At 43.0% G+C, this 17,781-nt stretch overlaps 2 protein-coding genes across 2 annotated transcripts in view; one reads left to right on the top strand and one right to left on the bottom strand.

Annotated features, from left to right (window-relative positions):
* Positions 1 to 2,676, bottom strand: part of LOC106812189 (5'-AMP-activated protein kinase subunit beta-1-like) — a 15,517-nt gene extending 12,841 nt beyond the window's left edge. Inside the window, exon 1 of the mRNA XM_014816014.1 lies at positions 2,497 to 2,676. Within this exon, the coding sequence (XP_014671500.1) occupies positions 2,497 to 2,676 (180 nt within the window). The remainder of the gene's footprint in view (positions 1 to 2,496) is intronic.
* Positions 2,677 to 4,983: 2,307 nt separating this feature from the next.
* Positions 4,984 to 13,809, top strand: LOC106812195 (pleckstrin-2-like). The gene is made up of 3 exons (XM_014816020.1): positions 4,984 to 5,028; positions 11,977 to 12,191; positions 12,827 to 13,809. Exons 2-3 carry the CDS (start codon positions 12,081 to 12,083, stop codon positions 13,040 to 13,042), a joined length of 327 nt encoding a protein of 108 aa, XP_014671506.1. The 5' UTR covers positions 4,984 to 5,028; positions 11,977 to 12,080; the 3' UTR covers positions 13,043 to 13,809.
* The last annotated feature ends 3,972 nt before the right edge of the window (positions 13,810 to 17,781 follow it).

The following is a 17,781-nucleotide window of genomic DNA, read 5'->3' as shown; positions in this document are numbered from 1 at the left end:
ATTACGTTGTAAACTGTGTAAACACAGTACTATCTTCTTGATCTTGATCTTGATATGGTACACCGACAGTAACCAATTTTGACGTGGCGTCGGCGGGAGTCGAGAGAGGGCTGCCTGTGTTTAGTCACAGTTGTTTAGGCTTGTTTGAGTTTGCCACGTGCAGGCTCTCTTCTTGACACCGTTTTCCACACTCTATCTTCTTTTTTTGCTGAGTGCTAAGCGGAGAAGCAGTGTGTACCATTTTTCAAGTCTTTGGTATGACCCGGCCAGGATTCGAACCCACGACCTTACGCATGCGAGGCGAGCACTCTACCATTGAGCCATCGCCACAGTTCATTAAGTCTCGCTTAAATACCATTGCCTCGGTGGTATTAAGACATGTAAATGCAGGGGTAGAAATTGACTTTTACACAAGGTAGTCCAACAGACTGCCTACTCTCAAAAAGAGGGAGTTCGCAGCGAAATGAGTCTGAGGTTCAAAATTAAAGATATTAACAATAACGCATGTGATTATTTTTAAGAATTCATGCAGTTGCATAGTCTGCCAAATTTCTCTTGGACATTGCTGAAAAAATACAGTAATTCCGCGAGGCGGTGCTCCGGAACTGAACTATTAGTAGAGCAGAATTTTCAGGGAGTCCCACGGACTCCTGCATATGTCAAATCAGGAGTCGACAGTTACATTAGGGGTATTTGACTCGGGACTCCCGTTAAATTTTGCACCCTGTAATGTTACTTATCGATTTCGTGCAAACATGATGAGGATCAAGAAAGATATATATATAATATTATATATATATATATAAATTTGTGTGTGTGTGGGTAATGTTGTAGATAACTGCAGGGCCGAAATTAGCACCGGAATATTGCCGGCAATTATTTTGGAGGGCCGAGTAACATTTGGCCAAAACACGCGCCCTCCGAGCGGTGGTTTCAAGCCGTCGTTGCGATTACCTTACATATTTTTATTTTATAGCATTACTTAAAATTAGCAAGTAGATTAACAGTACTGTTTTACCATGAAGGCATACTCACCGCCATAATTCCTCAACATTTTGCAATTTAAAAATCGATGAATGCAAAGCTTGAAACATGACATTGACCAAAAACACTGTCGGACAATCATTCACGATTCTACATTATAGTTCTGTTCACAGTTACTACGCGATGGTGCCGCACACTATAACATTTTTTCGAGACAAACAATAGGTCTGGACAGTATCCACTGTGTTTCGAAACTTCTTATCTTTATTTCTTGAAAAAACAATGCAAGGGCTCGCGCTAAATATGGTGAGGGCCTGGTTAAAAGTAACTGCTGTGCCAGCCTCTTGGGTCGGTGCCAAAATTCCTGAATATTCTTATGCCCATGTACCTGTACTACTAATTATGCCACAGCAGAAAACATCTAAGAATGCCCATCGTATAAGTTTTATAGTCTTGGCATTCTTGTATGATGGGTAATAGTAAGTTGCTGATGTGATTTTAAATATTATTTTAGGCATTCGGGCATGGAGTAAACGAGTTTCAATCGATCACACGCCCTAGAGCAAGCACGATATCTACAGGTGAGCCATTTATCGGTAGATGCTCTTGAACTGATTTCGTATTGATCCAGGATGCCATTTTACAAAATAGAAAAGGTGTTGCAATTGTTGCTTAGCAACATGAACAGCATCAGCCTGCAGCCTGAATGATCTATGATTGTTAGACGCAGCTGCGCCCGGTATAGCGCGAGCGCGAACGCAACAGCACCACTGGTGTGGCCATTAGGAGTCAATTCGCTGCCCCAATATTAGTATAGACCTATATACCGCAAATCACTTTGTGTAGTACATAAGCCCAGAATCGCGGTGAATTGAGCAGTCTTGGCCATTGCCGAAAATTTTTGGACTTTGCACGTAGTGCGAGAATAAATCGATAAAGGGATGTCTTTTCGTACTTTGTTTGCGTTTTGCGCGTTGCGTTTTTTTCTATCAGACAAGAAACGCATTTTCTATTTATTTTTATTTAACACGCTCCTGACAGTATTTCTGTACATATCGCGGCCATAGGTCGCGCCACGAGGCTCTCCGTTCGAGCATTCAGCACAATAAATTTCCTGAGACGGGCCCAGCGGTGCATGTTTTGACACGCTGGCACGTACACTCAAACTTTGTGTCGTAAGCGACAAGAGACTTGCCCGACATTAACGTCCGTACCAGTCTACACTGGAATCGGTGATCATCCGCGTTGTTCGTTATACTGTAGCCATCTTGCTTTCTCCTTATGAACTGTTCACCTCTCCCCGCCGCGCTCGCATCTCCTCTCAGACTCTAGCCCGTTTGCCGTTTTTGTGCATTATTACCCAGCCGACTGGCAGGTAAGAATCAAGCTGCACGTAACAAGCACGACACCTGCCAATGAATCATCAGCTTATCGTTTCTCAGACTGAAGCCACTAGCGGCACTTAACGTCAAAAGCTTTTGACGTTAGCAAGTTTTAAAAGCATGTTTTTACCTTGCTCGTGTACACATAATCTTCTAACGTGTCGTCGACGGAAGGCTGCATCATCAACTTAGTACGAGGTCCGCCTATTCCAGCACCAAAGTCAAACGGTAGGTTGTCTCTTCCAGGGGAAGACGACATGTCGTCAACATTGCCTTGACTGCCTCGTTTTCCAGCGCCCGTGTTTCCCATCGCTCAAATTCTAATGCGACCTGTAACGAGTAATAAAAACTGTTGCAAACTGTACTACTGTCTGCAGATTCTAGTCATTCTTATTACCCTTGTTAGTATATTCATGTGATTCAGCCCTCGGGGGCCCACTCCTATAAGCCGGGCGCACACGTGGCGATTTTTACTGCTAGTACTGGCGATTTTTATTGCCAGTACTGGCGATAAAAACACAATTTACCTCAAAGCCCCAGTACTGGCGACAATGCAACGATCTGTCAGCAACATACCACTGTATGAACTGTACGTGACCTGTTCAAAATGGAAGCGCCCATTGATACCACGATAGCCGTTCTTCAATTTACTGGAATATATATAATTGTTTTTTCTTTCTTATTCCTATCACTGTAAATCCCACTCGTAATATTGAAAAGACATGGGCGGTTCTGCCAGATTTCAACGTGTTCGTCCTCCCTCGTTCTCTCCCATACACCGGGCGCTGCCATATCTGATCACGTGCTTCAAATCATGCATTTGATTGGTTAATCCAAAAACTGTTGCCTGAATCCGTCGCCAGTGCAGCGCACACGTAGCGATTGTTCAGCGACTTGGCAACAAATATCAAACATGTTTGATATTCCAGCGACGAGTTTCTGGCGTCAAAATCGTCATCGCCATGCAGGGCACACGTGGCGATTTCTCGACGATCTTGTTGCTGGCAACAAAATCGCCAGTGCTAGCGATAGAAATCGCCACATGTGCGCCCGGCTATACTAAAGTGGTACGCATGCTCGTCAGAGCATCTCAAAATTGGACCCTAAATGGCGTATCCAGCAGTAGCAAATTTCACCCCTTATTGGCGTAAGATAATGTAAATCTCACCCCTAAATGGCGCAAGACACTAAAACGGCCCCCTGAATGGTGTAGCACAATAAATTGGTCCCTTAATCATGTTAATTGTGTAATGACAATTTTCTCACTCAATAAGAGATATACACTGGAAGCTATATTTATTCATTTATTCATTTTGGTGAATTTTCATTCAATGACGAAAACAGGGCGAAAAGGTGATCCTAAACATCGAAAAGTACCCAGTGGCGACACCAGGATTGTAAACGTGGGGGGGGGGCAAGCTGAGGGCAAGGAAAAATTGGGTGGGGGGTAAAATGTTGTGATTGCGTAGGGGCCGGCCATACGGGCCATGATGGGGTCCAGGGGGCAAAGCCCCAAGAAGCTCTAAGCTTCTAGCATTTTTTAGGTAAAAAATCAAGCCTCTGTATCCCTTAAACAGAGAAATAAACATGCTTGTACAGCACTTCTAATCCATATCCAAACTTCTAATTTTACTGTATTGCACTATTGTTGTAAATAAAAGCTATCCACGGAAATGGCTGTTTCGCAGAAAAATAAAAGACATGTAAATTCCGTTCAAATGCTCATCTGCAACACACAAGTACACTGCACGCCCACCATGTGCACAAACAACATGAATAAGAGAGGATATTATTCATGTTGGTTGGATTGGATGTTGTTTTGGATGGATGTTGTTTGGATGGATTGGGAAGTTGAAATGTGGGGATGCTGTTGGGATGGGTGTTGGTTTGGATGTTGGTTGAATTTACTCTCTTATTCATGTTGTTTGTGCACATGGCGGGCGTGCGGTGTACTTGTGTGTTGCAGATGAGCGATTTGACCGGCATTTACACGGTATTATAGGCGAAATAGAGTTAGAGAAACATTAAGATTGGTACAATTTCGTGTTTATTTAGCTTTTTTTTTTTTTTATTTGAGACGTTTCAACGTGGCCTGCATGTAGGGATGTACGTTAATATAACGCGTAAATCAGCCCTTTGTTAGCTCTGTATAAATCTAATATAGTAGTATCTCAAGGACCTCGACACTGTGCATTTATAATTTGAACTAGTGCGTCACTGACTTATGCTGCTTTAGTCAAATTTTGGCTTAGCTGTCGGAGTGGAGCAAACGGATCCCTACGCATTGGATGGCTAGCACTGCAGCAGGAAGGCAAACAGACGCGGGTGTGAGTGAAAGCATAGCTCACTTCAGCCCGGGAAATGCGATAGGAAATCGCGCATTAAGATTGTTTGGCAATTGTGAAAAACGAGCTGCGTGTAAAGCAAAATTGACCGTTTGGCATTTAAAGATGCCAGGGTGCCTCCCCGGTGCTTACTCGGATACTCTGCACTTGTGTTATGTAAGAAGACTTAAAAAATGGCCTTGATCGGCCCCATGAAATTTGGTGAACGTTCTCTCTTATGTTTACATGATTAGTGTCTGTGCGCTGCATTTGTTTGGCGGCTCGTGTACGCCAGGACTAATCGACTCAAAATCTTTGCATTAGTTCTATTCAGACTAGTTGTAGGAAAATATACCGTTGAATGTTATGATTAGCAAGAACATGTATCTTAGATTACCTATCTTGTATTTTACGCAAGATGATTGATAAGCGTAGGTATGTGGCTCGTTATGTCGGGATGGTTAATAGAAAAAGGGCAACATTGTCGGAAGTGGAAACGGCGTGGTTTACTGGCGCGAACATGAATTGCTGTAATGGTGATTTAAACAGTTAAGTTAGAGTATAGAATTGAAAGTTTTAATATTTGTGAAGGTTTAGTATTCGCGTCGTATCTATATCATAGATTACTCCCAAGGTGGGGATACCCACCTAACGGTACCCCAAGGTGTGGGGGTAGCCAAACGGTTGGTAGCCTAAAAGTTTAGCCCAAAGTTTAGCCAAGGTGGTACCCAAGTTTGTGGTACCCAAGGTGCGGGGTAGTATTATGTCTATATTCATCCAACTTTAAATAACGCGTGAGGTTATGAAACGAGTTTTTTTTCCCACGATCAAACTGTCCGGAAGAATTCAAGACCCAGTAAGAAGACAGGGCGTCATTGCTGCTTGACAGTGCATCTTCAAAGCGGTCCCTTATTTTAGTTATCTTTTGTTTCTGTCGTTCGTATTGGAATTGCTTCCTTCTCTTTTAGCTTCATTGCAATCTGGGGCTTTTTTAACTTGCGATGGCGCCAGTATTTTATCTGTGCATGTATGTCCAACTTACATTTTTGTTCTCTTTCCGTTTTCCGTCGTGGTTGGACTTTGAAGGCTATGATTATTTATGAGTGTAATCTATCCTTATTACACTCTTACGACGCGAAACTCTCTCATCTTCCCATGCGCTTACGTTTATTAGTTTGTTAGAGTAGGAGGCAAACAGTAAATATATTTTATATACATTCATTATATAAACTTCATTTTTGCAGTGGCTATCCGAGCGATATCGCCAGGATCCTTTTGTTTGCAGAGTAACACCGAAAGAGAAATTATCCACTCGAGAAGCCACCATAAAACGAGCATAGCCAGAGGGGAAGAATTTTATGTTTTTCGTCTGGAAACCAAGAGACCAGAGTATAGGACTTATTATCTTTCGGGTGGATACGCGCGAGGAATGGGACCCTGGTGGATGCAGGGGTATGCGTGCGCAAAAGATTCGAGAGGCATGGCGATTCTCAGCATGCAGCATCGCAGTGACCGTTATCTCCGTCACCTGTCCGCATGCAGCCTCTATTCAGGGATAGTTTTATCTTGTGTATTTTCGTGCACAATTCTTATAGGCCGATGTACAGCATGTGCCTGTTAGAACGCTAATTCTACAGAAAGATCCCACATTGTCAGTGCATTTATTTACCAGGCATCTTTATGTAGAATTTGTTGCACATTTTATAATTAAAAAAAAGGCCTCATATATATATACATATATATATATATATATATATACATATAAGAATATGTACATTTAGTTTCATGCTATAACAGCGGTTATTAGATGATACTTGTGAGTTGGCTTCATGTGTAAATGTAGTTTTGCTTTTGGCACAGAATGGATATGAGAATCAGTCTTCAATATCTTTCATTGAAGGCATGGATGGTGGCTATTTCACATCGTATGTTGGCGTTGTTTACGTGTATAAGCACTCGCGTCAGATTATATAGTTTATTTATGTGTTTTATACTTATTTAGTCAGCATGATTGGCTGACCATAAATGAATGGTGTATATATATTTTATGATATTTTTATTATTTTTATGATGTATGTATTTTATTTATTATAATTTCTCTATTGAAGATGTCATATATGTTTTCCAGTAGGCCAATATGGGACCAGCCAAGTTTTTAACCTAAAGACCACCCACACTCAAAGGTATATAAGGTCAAGGTCTTGCTAAGAATTGATGTATTATATATGTGTATAATGTGGCACTCAACAGTTGGTTTAAAAACCACCAGCAAGACAAATACTGTGCAAATGTTATTATAATTGACATGCAAATTATGTTGTGAAGTAGAACAGGAACATCGTTGAAATGCATGGAACGCTATGGTGATACTGCAATATTTTGTCTGTGCATAAATACGTTTTTAAATCCATCCTTGTGGTTTATCGGCCATATAAGCTGGAATGTTGGTGTTACAAGAAGTCAAACTCCACGACAGATGGCGCTCTGGCTCAATTCATTAGGCAACCAAGTAATAAAAAAATGCACCAAATATTCATACCTAGGGGATTTAATGAATGATATAGGAGGTTTTAAAGACATGATAAGAGTCCGAACTGAAAAATGTAGGTCTATGATGAGGGAAATATGATCATGGGCAGAAGAGCAAAATTATGGAAATCATACTATAGAAGCAAGAGTGAAATTATACGAATGCACAGTTTTACCTTCCTTCCTAAATAACAGTGAAACATGGACTAACTTAACTAAGGAAGAAGTAAAAATGTTGGAGGATTTCCAAAATGAGTGCCTGCGCAAAATAATAAAAGCTCACAGTAAAACACCACTGGAAGCACTAAGGATAGAGTTAGGAATTTTACTAATAACAGGTTACAAGGATTACAAAGGATACAAAAAACGCATGCTACTACAATACATAGTTAAGCTAGATAACAATAGATTAATGAAGACAGTATTTATACAGCAGGTCAAAGAGGAAGGAAAAAAATGGGTAAATGAAATTTTAATAATCGTAAAGGAGTACGAACTTGAAATATTATTTACAGCCATATAGGAATAAAACCAAAAAGAGCCTGGAAAAAAACAAGTCAAAGATGCCATCTTAAAAAGAGTAGTTAAAAGAGACAAATTGAAAACTAGAGATAAAACAAAAATGAAGATGATAAACATTGAAACATACGGATTGAAGGAATATATGAAAGAATTATCATTTGCCGACTCGTGTTTTGCATTTAAATGTAAAACTTGCATGATTGATCTCAAGGGTTACTTTAGAAATAACTTCAGTGATGACAGGTGTAATCGATGTAATAAGAATATAATAGAAGACTTGGAACATTTATATAAATGTGATAGCTATAATAAATATAAGGATGGAGAGGGGACAACCACGGGTTATTGAAACCAGCGTTATATTATGTGCGGAAAATTCGAGTGATTCGAAACACTAACATTAGAGAATTAGAGGCGGCATTAATCTCCCTCTTCTCTTGATAATCCCCGCACCTCGTTGAATCGAGTGCCTTATGAAATACAAGAGAGGGAGCCAAGATACAAGATACAAGTGGTATCCTGAGTTGTACTAAGGGGCGCTGCATGCAGTTTGACAAGCAGTTAGCTGCCGTGGATAATGTAGAATCCTCGTATCCAAAATTCTTTAGTAATTATTTACAACAAAAGCTGTATATTTAATTTGAAAATAAACTGGGGTATTTTCACATTTTAGAAGCATGTTTTAATAATCACTCGCATAATAACTGGCAACATTATGACACAGTGACAAATATTTGCAGTTGCAGAAAGTATGTCAACTCTAAAATTTATGGCAGTATTGCCTATAAAATACTCTAGTTCATTAGACAATAATTTTGCATAGTCAAATTTGTTCATGATATATGACTTGTTACAACTATAAATTTCGTATTGGTGGTTTATTACTTCAGGTATTTCTACGCATCTGTGATGACGACATTCCGCATTATCATAATAACCTAGTATTATAACAGATCCTGATATCATGCCAATCTCATTCTTCTTTCGAAAGAGGATTTGCCGCTTATATACCATATATTAATATATACCGCATATTAATTCGTGATGGGTACTGACAGGTCAATACGATTACCATCTTGAAGAATAGCGAATGAAAGTATGGTAATGAGGAATTATATTTTATAAAATCAACACTGGTAACCTCTCACATTGATTGTACGAGATGATATCGCTTGGATATAGTGTGTGTGTGTGTGTGTGTGTGTGTGTGTGTGTGTGTGTGTGTGTGTGTGTGCGTGCGTGGGTGTGGGTGTGTGTGTGTTTGTATGGGTTCTTGTATCTGCGTGCGTGCGAGCGTGCGTTGGTCCACATCATACCATAGGTGTGACGTCTTAACATGGTCGTGGTATGCAACCTGTGCGAATTATGTTTCACCCTCTCCTAAAAATACATTTGTTTAATTCCCAAATTTAATCATATGCTCGCGCAGTGGTGCCCGCGGCAACTAAAACAAATATCGTCATATTTCTGCCGGCACCTTATCAACCCAATGGTTCTTGAGAGTGGGGAAGCCGCATATTTAAAACCGCAAAGCGTCACGCGCTAATACATTATACAAACAATGCTCATTAAGGTTACATAGATGTATGAGATTATATTGCAAATATTAACACACGGGGCAGCAAATTCTTAATGAAAGATGCCGATGAATAACCACCGTCGGAGGGCGCTGTTAATACAACGATTCATGAAAACAGAAAATGAATTCAGAAATGTATATGTATTACAGCGATCGGTTTTACTACCGGGATTCGACTCAACAGTCAACACACACAATAATTCGTCATAATAATTATGATCACACATATTTCCTACATGTGATGAACGTAGTAAAAGATTAAGCACTTCGCTCGGCAGGTATTCCATTTTTTATGGACGTTCCTGAGTGACGCCATGTTTGATGACTCGCCATGTTTGATGACGCGCCATGTTTGGCAGCGTTGGTAATAAAAACCCGCGTTCGAACGCACCCCGTAATTTGCTATTTTAAAATTTTCGTTTTCTTTCCACCCGCGTCGTGTGTGCGTGTGTGTGTGTGTGTGTGTGTGTGTGTGTGTGTGTGTGTGTGCGCGTGTGTGTGCGTGTGTGTGCGTACATGCGCGTACCGGTGGTGTATGTAGTGGATTGTGAATGCGCCCACGCTACTAGTGTATCACGATTCTTACTCAGTGCGTTTGTGCGTTTACTCAGTGCGTTTTGTTTTGCGAAAGGTGATCGCAAACAACATAACATCAGTTCACTCTCACGAAAATATCGCACACATCTCGCGAAGCTTCCTTTTCGCATTAATGCTCTCGCTCTCGAGAATGGCGGGAGTCTGCTGACGTCACACCACATCAATGCAGCTTTATGTTAGTATGATCGCCGCATATAGGCAGCAGCTTGGAGATACGATCTTTATAGCCTCCGCTGGCCTTCCCCGCGGGGAAGGGATGTCTTACCTCGTCATGCCTTTACTCGTTGTCGCTGAACGTGGCGATGAATGCAAACTGAAAACAACTTTGTACTCGCGGAGGGATGGTGTGTGTGTTTGTGTGGGAGGGGGGTTACAGATCTCGATTTCGATCGAAGGAGAAAGAGTTACGGCTCACGGATTAAACCGCTAATAATACGACGACGCCGCGTCATTAATACTCAGCGTCTGCGTGACGTTACGATGACGTCACCAAGCGCGCGGTCAGAGGTGGCGACCTCTAGTGTTGGACGTTGACGTGAGTGAGTGAGTGAGTGAGTGAGTGAGTGAGTGAGTGAGTGCGAGTTATGTAACGAGCGAGGTGTTCTCAATGCTGAACTACTGCCATGTGCGGCGCACGTATGCTTGCTTCGACTTTCTCCCCTTGTCATCATTATCTTCACTAAGTTACATATACGGTCCTAGTTTATTACGAGTTAAAATGGAGTCGTATATACAGTGAATGCTGCACTTCTCTGCGCGTGATTAGCTCTTTTATTAAGCTTTGCGCGTAGAATACGTGAGTGGGTGGTTGTATAGTTTTATGTTCCGATTCTTCGCTCTCTCTCTCTCTCTCTCTCTCTCTCTCTCTCTCTCTCTCTCTCTCTCTCTCTCTCTCTCTCTCTTTCTTCCTCGCGCGCTCTCTTTCAATATAAAATTAACATATAGGTTCTGAAGCGAATTATCGTTCAGATAACACTACATCTTACACGTACGCAAAACTAATGTATTAGTTATATAAAATAAAAATAAATAACCGTCTTTCTCAAGAACACAATTTCTTAGATCAGGTTTGATGGACAAATGGAAATATTTTTGCGATTAAAAAAATGTGTGTGAGATATTTTCCATATTCAGGGTTAATTTATGCTGGAAACTGAACAGCTGTGAATACTCGACGTCATCTTGATACTACGTAATAATAGGATGATGTGATGTTCATGCATGCGTCTGTGCGTACATGCGTGCGTGCGATCGTGCGTGCGTGCGTTCATGCATGCGCGCGTGCGTGTGTGCGTGCGAGCGTGCGTTCATGCATGCGTCTGTGCGTACATGCGTGCGTGCGATCGTGCATCGCGTACGAGGAAGCCGGATCTCTCCGTAAAACGCGGATCACGGTTATTATCACTAGACGTACCGTACGTACTACGTTACGGACAATCTCTCACGATGCCGTCACTCGCTGCCAAGCTCGGCGCCTATTCCCGCATTACAGGTGCGCGAAACCTCTGCTGTTACTTCACGTGCGTGCACCCACTACTACTCGTGCTATGAAAATCTGAGATTCCGCAGTTAGTTCTTGTGTGCGCACCCCCTACTTATGCTATGAAAACGTGAGATTCCGCAGTTAGTTCTTGTGCGTGCACCCCCGCGCTTATAGCATAGATACGTCAGAGGTCTGCTGTTACTTCTTGCGCATGCACGCCCCGCCTGTACATGATTCAGGTGGGAAATTAACACGCGTGCGTGGCTCATGACTTGACTCATGTGCCAGGAGCTGCCGTGTATGCTGTGCGCTCGTTTGTCCCCAGCGTCGGGTTTTGCGCTGGTTTGTCGTTATAGAATACTAACGAAATCAGTATAATGATTGTAGACAGGATTTACTGGTTTGCAAGCCCGTGTGTGCATGCGCGCACAGATGCACGCACTTATGCACAAGCACGCACACACGCACGTACACACACACGCACTTCGCGCGCACGTACACACACGCGCACTTCGCGGCCACGCACGTACGCACGCACACACACACGCACTTCGCTTCGATAAATCTTTCGTTCAGTTCTTCTGTCAGTGAAAATATACGTTGAATTTGATTAGCAGCAAACATGTAATCTTAGATTACCTATCTTGTCATTTTACGCAAGATTGATTGCATAAGTAGGTATGTGCTCGTTATCGGGATGGCTTACGAAAAAGGGCAAATTGTCAGGAAAGTGGAAACGGCGGTGGTTTACCTTGGCGGAAAATGAATTGCTGTATGGTGATTCTAAACAGGTAAGTTAGAAGTTAGAACTTGAAAGTTTTAATATTGTGAACGGTTTAGTATTCGCGCTCGTATCTATATCATAGATACTACCCCAAGGTGGGGTACCCCAACCTAAGGTACCCAAGGTGGGGTAGTATCTATGTCTATATTCATCCAAACTTTAAATAACGCGTGACTGGTTATGAAACGAGTTTTTTTCCACGATCAAACTGTCCGGAAGCAATTCAAGGACCCAGGTAGAAGACAGGGGTCATTGCTGTTGACAGGTGCCATCTTCAAAGGGTCCTTATTTAGTTTCTTTGTTTCTGTCGTTCCGTATTGGAATTCTCTCTCTTCCTCTTTAGTTAATTGCAAATCTGGGGCTTTTCTACTGCGATGCGCAGTATTTATCTGTCCAATTGATCAACTTTGTCTCTTTCCGTTTTCCGTCGTGTTGGACTTTCCGTCGTGTTGGACTTTGAAGACTATTATTTATGAGTTAATCTATTTATTACTTTAGAGTAACTTTATTTTATGAGCTTACTTTATTAGTTTCTAGAGTAGGAGGCAAACCAGTAAAATATATTTTATATAACTTCATTATATAACTTCATTTTTGCAAGTGGCCTATCCGAGCATTGCCCAGGATCCTTTTGCTTTGCAGAGTACACCCAAGAGAATACCACTCGAGGAAGCCACCATAAAAGACGCATCAGCAGAGGGGAAGAATTTATGTTTTTCGTTGAAACCAAGAGACCAGAGTAGGACTTATTATCTTCGGGTGGATACGCGCGAGGAACTGGACGCGTGGATGCAGGCGATATGCGTGGCAAAGATTTCCGAGAGGCATGGAGATTCTCAAGCCTGCAGCATCCAGTGACCGTTATCCTCCGTCACCTGTCCCTCATGAGCCTCTATTCAGGGATAGTTTTATTTGTATTTTGTCGCACAACTTCTTAGAGGCCGATGTACACATGTGCCTGTTCAGACGTATCTCTACAGAAGATCCCACATTGTCAGTGCATTTAGTTTCAGCTATAACAGAGGTTTTCAGATGATACCCTTGTGAGTTGGCTTCATGTGTAAATGTAGTTTTGCTTTTTGCACAGAATGGCATATCGACGAATCAAGCTTCATATCTCATTGAGCATGTGGTGGCATTTCACTCGTATGTTGGCACGTGTTACGTGTATAAGAACTCCGTCCAGATTAATATAGTTATTTATGTGTTTATACTTATTTAGTCAGCATGTTGGCTGACCATATGATGGTGTATATATATTTTATGATATTTTATTATTTTTATGATGTATAGTATTTTATTTATATAATTTCTCTTATTAAGACTTCATATATGTTTTACAGTAGGCCAATATGGGACCAGCCAAGTTTTTAACCTAAAGACCACCCACACTCAAAGGTATATAAGGTCAAGGTCTTGCTAAGAATTGATGTATTATATATGTGTATAATGTGGCACTCAACAGTTGGTTTAAAAACCACCAGCAAGACAAATACTGTGCAAATGTTATTATAATTGACGTGCAAATTATGTTGTGAAGTAGAACAGGAACATCGTTGAAATGCATGGAACATAGCGGTGATACTGCAATATTTTGTCTGTGCATAAATACGTTTTTAAATCCATCCTTGTGGTTTATCGGCCATATAAGCTGGAATGTTGGTGTTACAAGAAGTCAAACTCCACGACAGATGGCGCTCTGGCTCAATTCATTAGGCAACCAAGTAATCAAAAAATGCACCAAATATTCATACCTAGGGGATTTAATTAATGATATAGGAGGTTTTAAAGACATGATAAGAGTCCGAACTGAAAAATGTAGGTCTATGATGAGGGAAATATGATCATGGGCAGAAGAGCAAAATTATGGAAATCATACTATAGAAGCAAGAGTGAAATTATACGAATGCACAGTTTTACCTTCCTTCCTAAATAACAGTGAAACATTCCCCTCCACCTCCACATCCACCCCTCCCTCTCACCCATCCACGTAACATGCATCGCAACGGCGCGAAATTGCGGCGTGAAATCGCCACGCTGTAGTGGTGTTGGTGTTGACGTGCTGCATACGCCGTGTAAACCCCATACCTACCACCGATAATACGATGCTAGCACATGCAGCTGTGCTCGGACTCTGACTGACTGTTTGGTTGCTGCTGCTGCTGCAGGGACGCGCACACGTAACAAGCCGTCGCTATTAAAGGGCCACCGTCGGCTGAGCGTCGCTGGGGTTGGCTGTGAGCCAGCGGGGGGCCACCGCCTCCACCGCCGCCGCTGCTGCTGCCGCGTACTCTCAGTGGTTCGGTAGTGCCGGGTGTTTGTTTGCAAGTGCATAGGAATTAGCCAGGCTGCGTTGGGCAGGCGTGTTTGGGCTGGCGAGATTCCCACGCTGCTGGGGTATCCCCCAAGCTGCCACACAATGCCTGGACACGGCGGCAGCAGCTGCTGCTCCGTCCATCTGTTTATCCATCTGTGCTCGGCTGGCCTGTGAGTGCCGAGGCGGCAGCAGCAGCAGTAGTAATAGTAGTAGCAGCAGCAGTAGTAATAGCAGTGACAGTAGCAGTAGCAGTAGTAGTAGCAGTAGCAGCAATAGCAGTAGCAGTAGCAGTAGCAGCAATAGCAGCAGTGGCAGTAGCAGCAGCAGCAGCAGCAGCAGCATCATCATCATCATCAGCAACAGCATCATCATCATCATCAGCAGCAGCAGCAGCAGCAGCAGCATCATCATCATCAGCACCAGCAGCATCATCATCATCAGCAGCAGCAGCAGCACCACCACCACCACCATCACCGCAGCAGCAGCAGCAGCAGCATCAGCAGCAGCAGCAGTATCATCAGCAACAGCCTCCGCTGGTAGAGGCTGGGTCAGTCGTCAGTGCGACCAGCGGCATGAGAGAAATCCCGATGATTTTAATAATAATAATTATATTTATTGAATTATATCGCGCAAGTTACATGCAAATATGTTCACGTGCGCATTACAAAGGCTGATTATAAAATAGCGGACTGCAACACTGCAAACATATAGATCTTAGATCTTAGATCTAGATAGATATTATCAGGAGCGTATAATGACAATTTGTCATTATATATACGCTCCTGATATTATGCGTAGGATAGAAGTTTAAGATGGTCTTCTAGTTAATGTTGCATGCCTAACAACGTTAGATGGTATCGTCTAGTCTACGCGTGTGTATAATGCTATGTATATGCGTGTATATAATGACGCTGGCTTTAATGGCAGTCATCGCGTGGCTAGCCTTTGACCTTTGGCGCGTCATCTCTTAATAAGATGCGCCTTAAAAATGACGAGTTGTTGTTACACTCGCGGGCGTGCGCATTAAAATTACAACAGCGTTCAGCGAAACAGGTTGAACCGCGGCGGATTATAATTACACAGGGGAGCGAGTGTCGTCATTGGCCGCTAGGGGGCAGAACAGGCGTCGACGCAAGATAAATCGACGTGCTGCTGTCGCGCGGCGCGTTCATGTGTTTTGGACCTCGTCCGCGCGGCTTGGATGCATTTAAAAAGCAGCTAGCGTTGGGAGGACGCTATGAAGCGAAAACGCTAGGCTTTATAGGTTTATAGATGCACGCTAGATGCACAACACGTCGTTTGACTTGCTCCGTTGGAATGGGTTGCCTGTAGAAGGCAGCATGGCGTAGCGACGTCGGGGTCAGTCTAACCGCACTTACCTGTAATGCATTCAAGGATTGCATGCCGTGAACCGTGAGAAGTGGCTTTGATTTATGTGGGCGGGTTAGAAGTGGGCGGTTTGGGAATAAATCGTTACCAAATAAGTTTATATTGATGCGAATAAAGTTGCAAAATAGTGGGTGCGAGTCATGCCTTTACTAGAGTCAAAGGACTGAATGCTGAAAAGATTTATATTTATGGTAAAGAAGTGCTCGAAAAATAATTGGGGTCCTGCAATGAGCTTCCTTGATTTTGCATAAGAAAACATGTAAAAGCATCTTATGTAAGCATTGGTGCATGTGTAATTGCACGACTGTTGTATAAACGATTAATAATTAGCATATATCTACATCTAGGGTCGAAGAAATCTGATGGGTGAGAAAAGTTTATAGAAATTAAGCTCCAAACTCCAATTTCAAGTATTAGTAAGTTTTTAAGTAGCAATTCTGATATAGGCGTAGCTAATCTGAATTATTATTAGTAACAGTAAGTAAGTTAATAATTAAAACAAGTAAGTTAAAAAAGTAAGTAAGCTATGTAGAAGCTTCAGTAATTCTGACACAGACGGCGCTGCTATAGCTAGGTCGCCATGGCGGCAGCGTCAGCGTGTAACGCTAGTTACTCGACCTCCGCTGTCGCACTTTATATTACAACGGCATTTATCGTGCAGCTAGTGCAAAGTGCGAGCGAAAGACTGCGAAATGTTAGATCCGCCACTGTTTCTCCGCCCCTTCTCCCCCTTTCTCTTTCTCGTGCTCTCTCTCTCTCTCTCTCTCTCTCTCTCTGTCTCTCGCTCTCTATCTATCTATCTCGCTCTCTCTCTCTCTCTCCCACTCATCACCGCGTCCCGTCCCCAGTAACCCTGTTTACAGGACTTACTCACACGCGATACGCGAGCGAGTGAGTGAGAGAGCTCACGGTACAGCGAACGCGGCCGGGAGTGTTTGGCAAGCCAATATTTGGCCAGGGGAACCTGTTATTACACAACCCACGTAAAACCCTTTACCCTGCTCCCTCAGGCTACGTGTAGTCGTAGCTGTGTTGTTTGTGGAGATATCCGGAATGGTTCTTTTCTTTCACGCAGAGTATGGTCACTATGGTGGCCCGAATAAACATTAAATTATTCGCTAAAGTTTGAATACGTGATTATCACTTTAAGTAGTCCGGGATGCATCAGTCGGGGATGTGTTGGTCATCTGTGGAGGAGGGCGCTGCGTGCGTAATCAGTTCTCAGCTAGAGGCGTAAGAATAAAAGTCACTGTGCAGGAATGAGATCCGATTTTTACTGACGAATTTTTACCTGTGCACATTTTCATTATTATAGAAATAGAGCGCGGAATCGCAGCAACAGACGTCACCATGATCCCTTTAGCTCAGGGGTTCTTAACCGGTGGTCCATGAGCCCCTTTGGGGGGGTCCGTGGATGGGCTTCAGTGGGTCCGTGGATGGGCTTCAGGGGGTCCGTGGATGGGCTTCAGGGGGTCCGTGGATGGGCATCAGGGGGTCCGTGGATGGGCTTCAGGGGGTCCGTGGATGGGTTTCAGGGGGACCGTGGATGGGCTTCATGGGGTCCGTGGATGAGCTTCAGGGGGTCCGTGGATGGGCTTTAGGGGGTCCGTGGATGGGCTTCAGGGGGTCCGTGGATGGGCTACAGGGGGTCCGTGAACCCCAGTGTATGCACAATTTTGTGTTTATGTGTTATATGCATTTTTCTGGGAAGGGGTTCGTAGCTTTCACCAGATTCTCAAAGAGGTCCGTGACTCAAAAAAGGTTAAGAACCACTCATCTAGCTGCTGCTGCTGCTGGTGGTGGTGGTGATGGTGATGGTGGTGATGCTGCTGCTGCTGCTGCTGCTGGTGGTGGTGGTGGTGATGGTGATGGTGGTGATGCTGCTGCTGCT

This window comes from Priapulus caudatus, unplaced genomic scaffold, assembly GCF_000485595.1.
Source record: "Priapulus caudatus unplaced genomic scaffold, Priapulus_caudatus-5.0.1 Scaffold618, whole genome shotgun sequence".
NCBI classification, from domain to species: Eukaryota; Metazoa; Priapulida; class Priapulimorpha; order Priapulimorphida; family Priapulidae; genus Priapulus; species Priapulus caudatus.
The sequence above is the reverse complement of the archived record's forward strand: the minus strand, read 5'-3'. Positions and strand labels throughout refer to the sequence as shown.

Coding starts and splice junctions, on each gene's coding strand:
- LOC106812195 (XM_014816020.1), top strand. CDS start 12,081: ATGTGCTCGTTATCGGGATGGCTTACGAAAAAGGGCAAATTGTCAGGA. Junction 12,192..12,826: donor TGTATGGTGATTCTAAACAG/GTAAGTTAGAAG, acceptor TTTGCTTTGCAG/AGTACACCCAAGAGAATACC.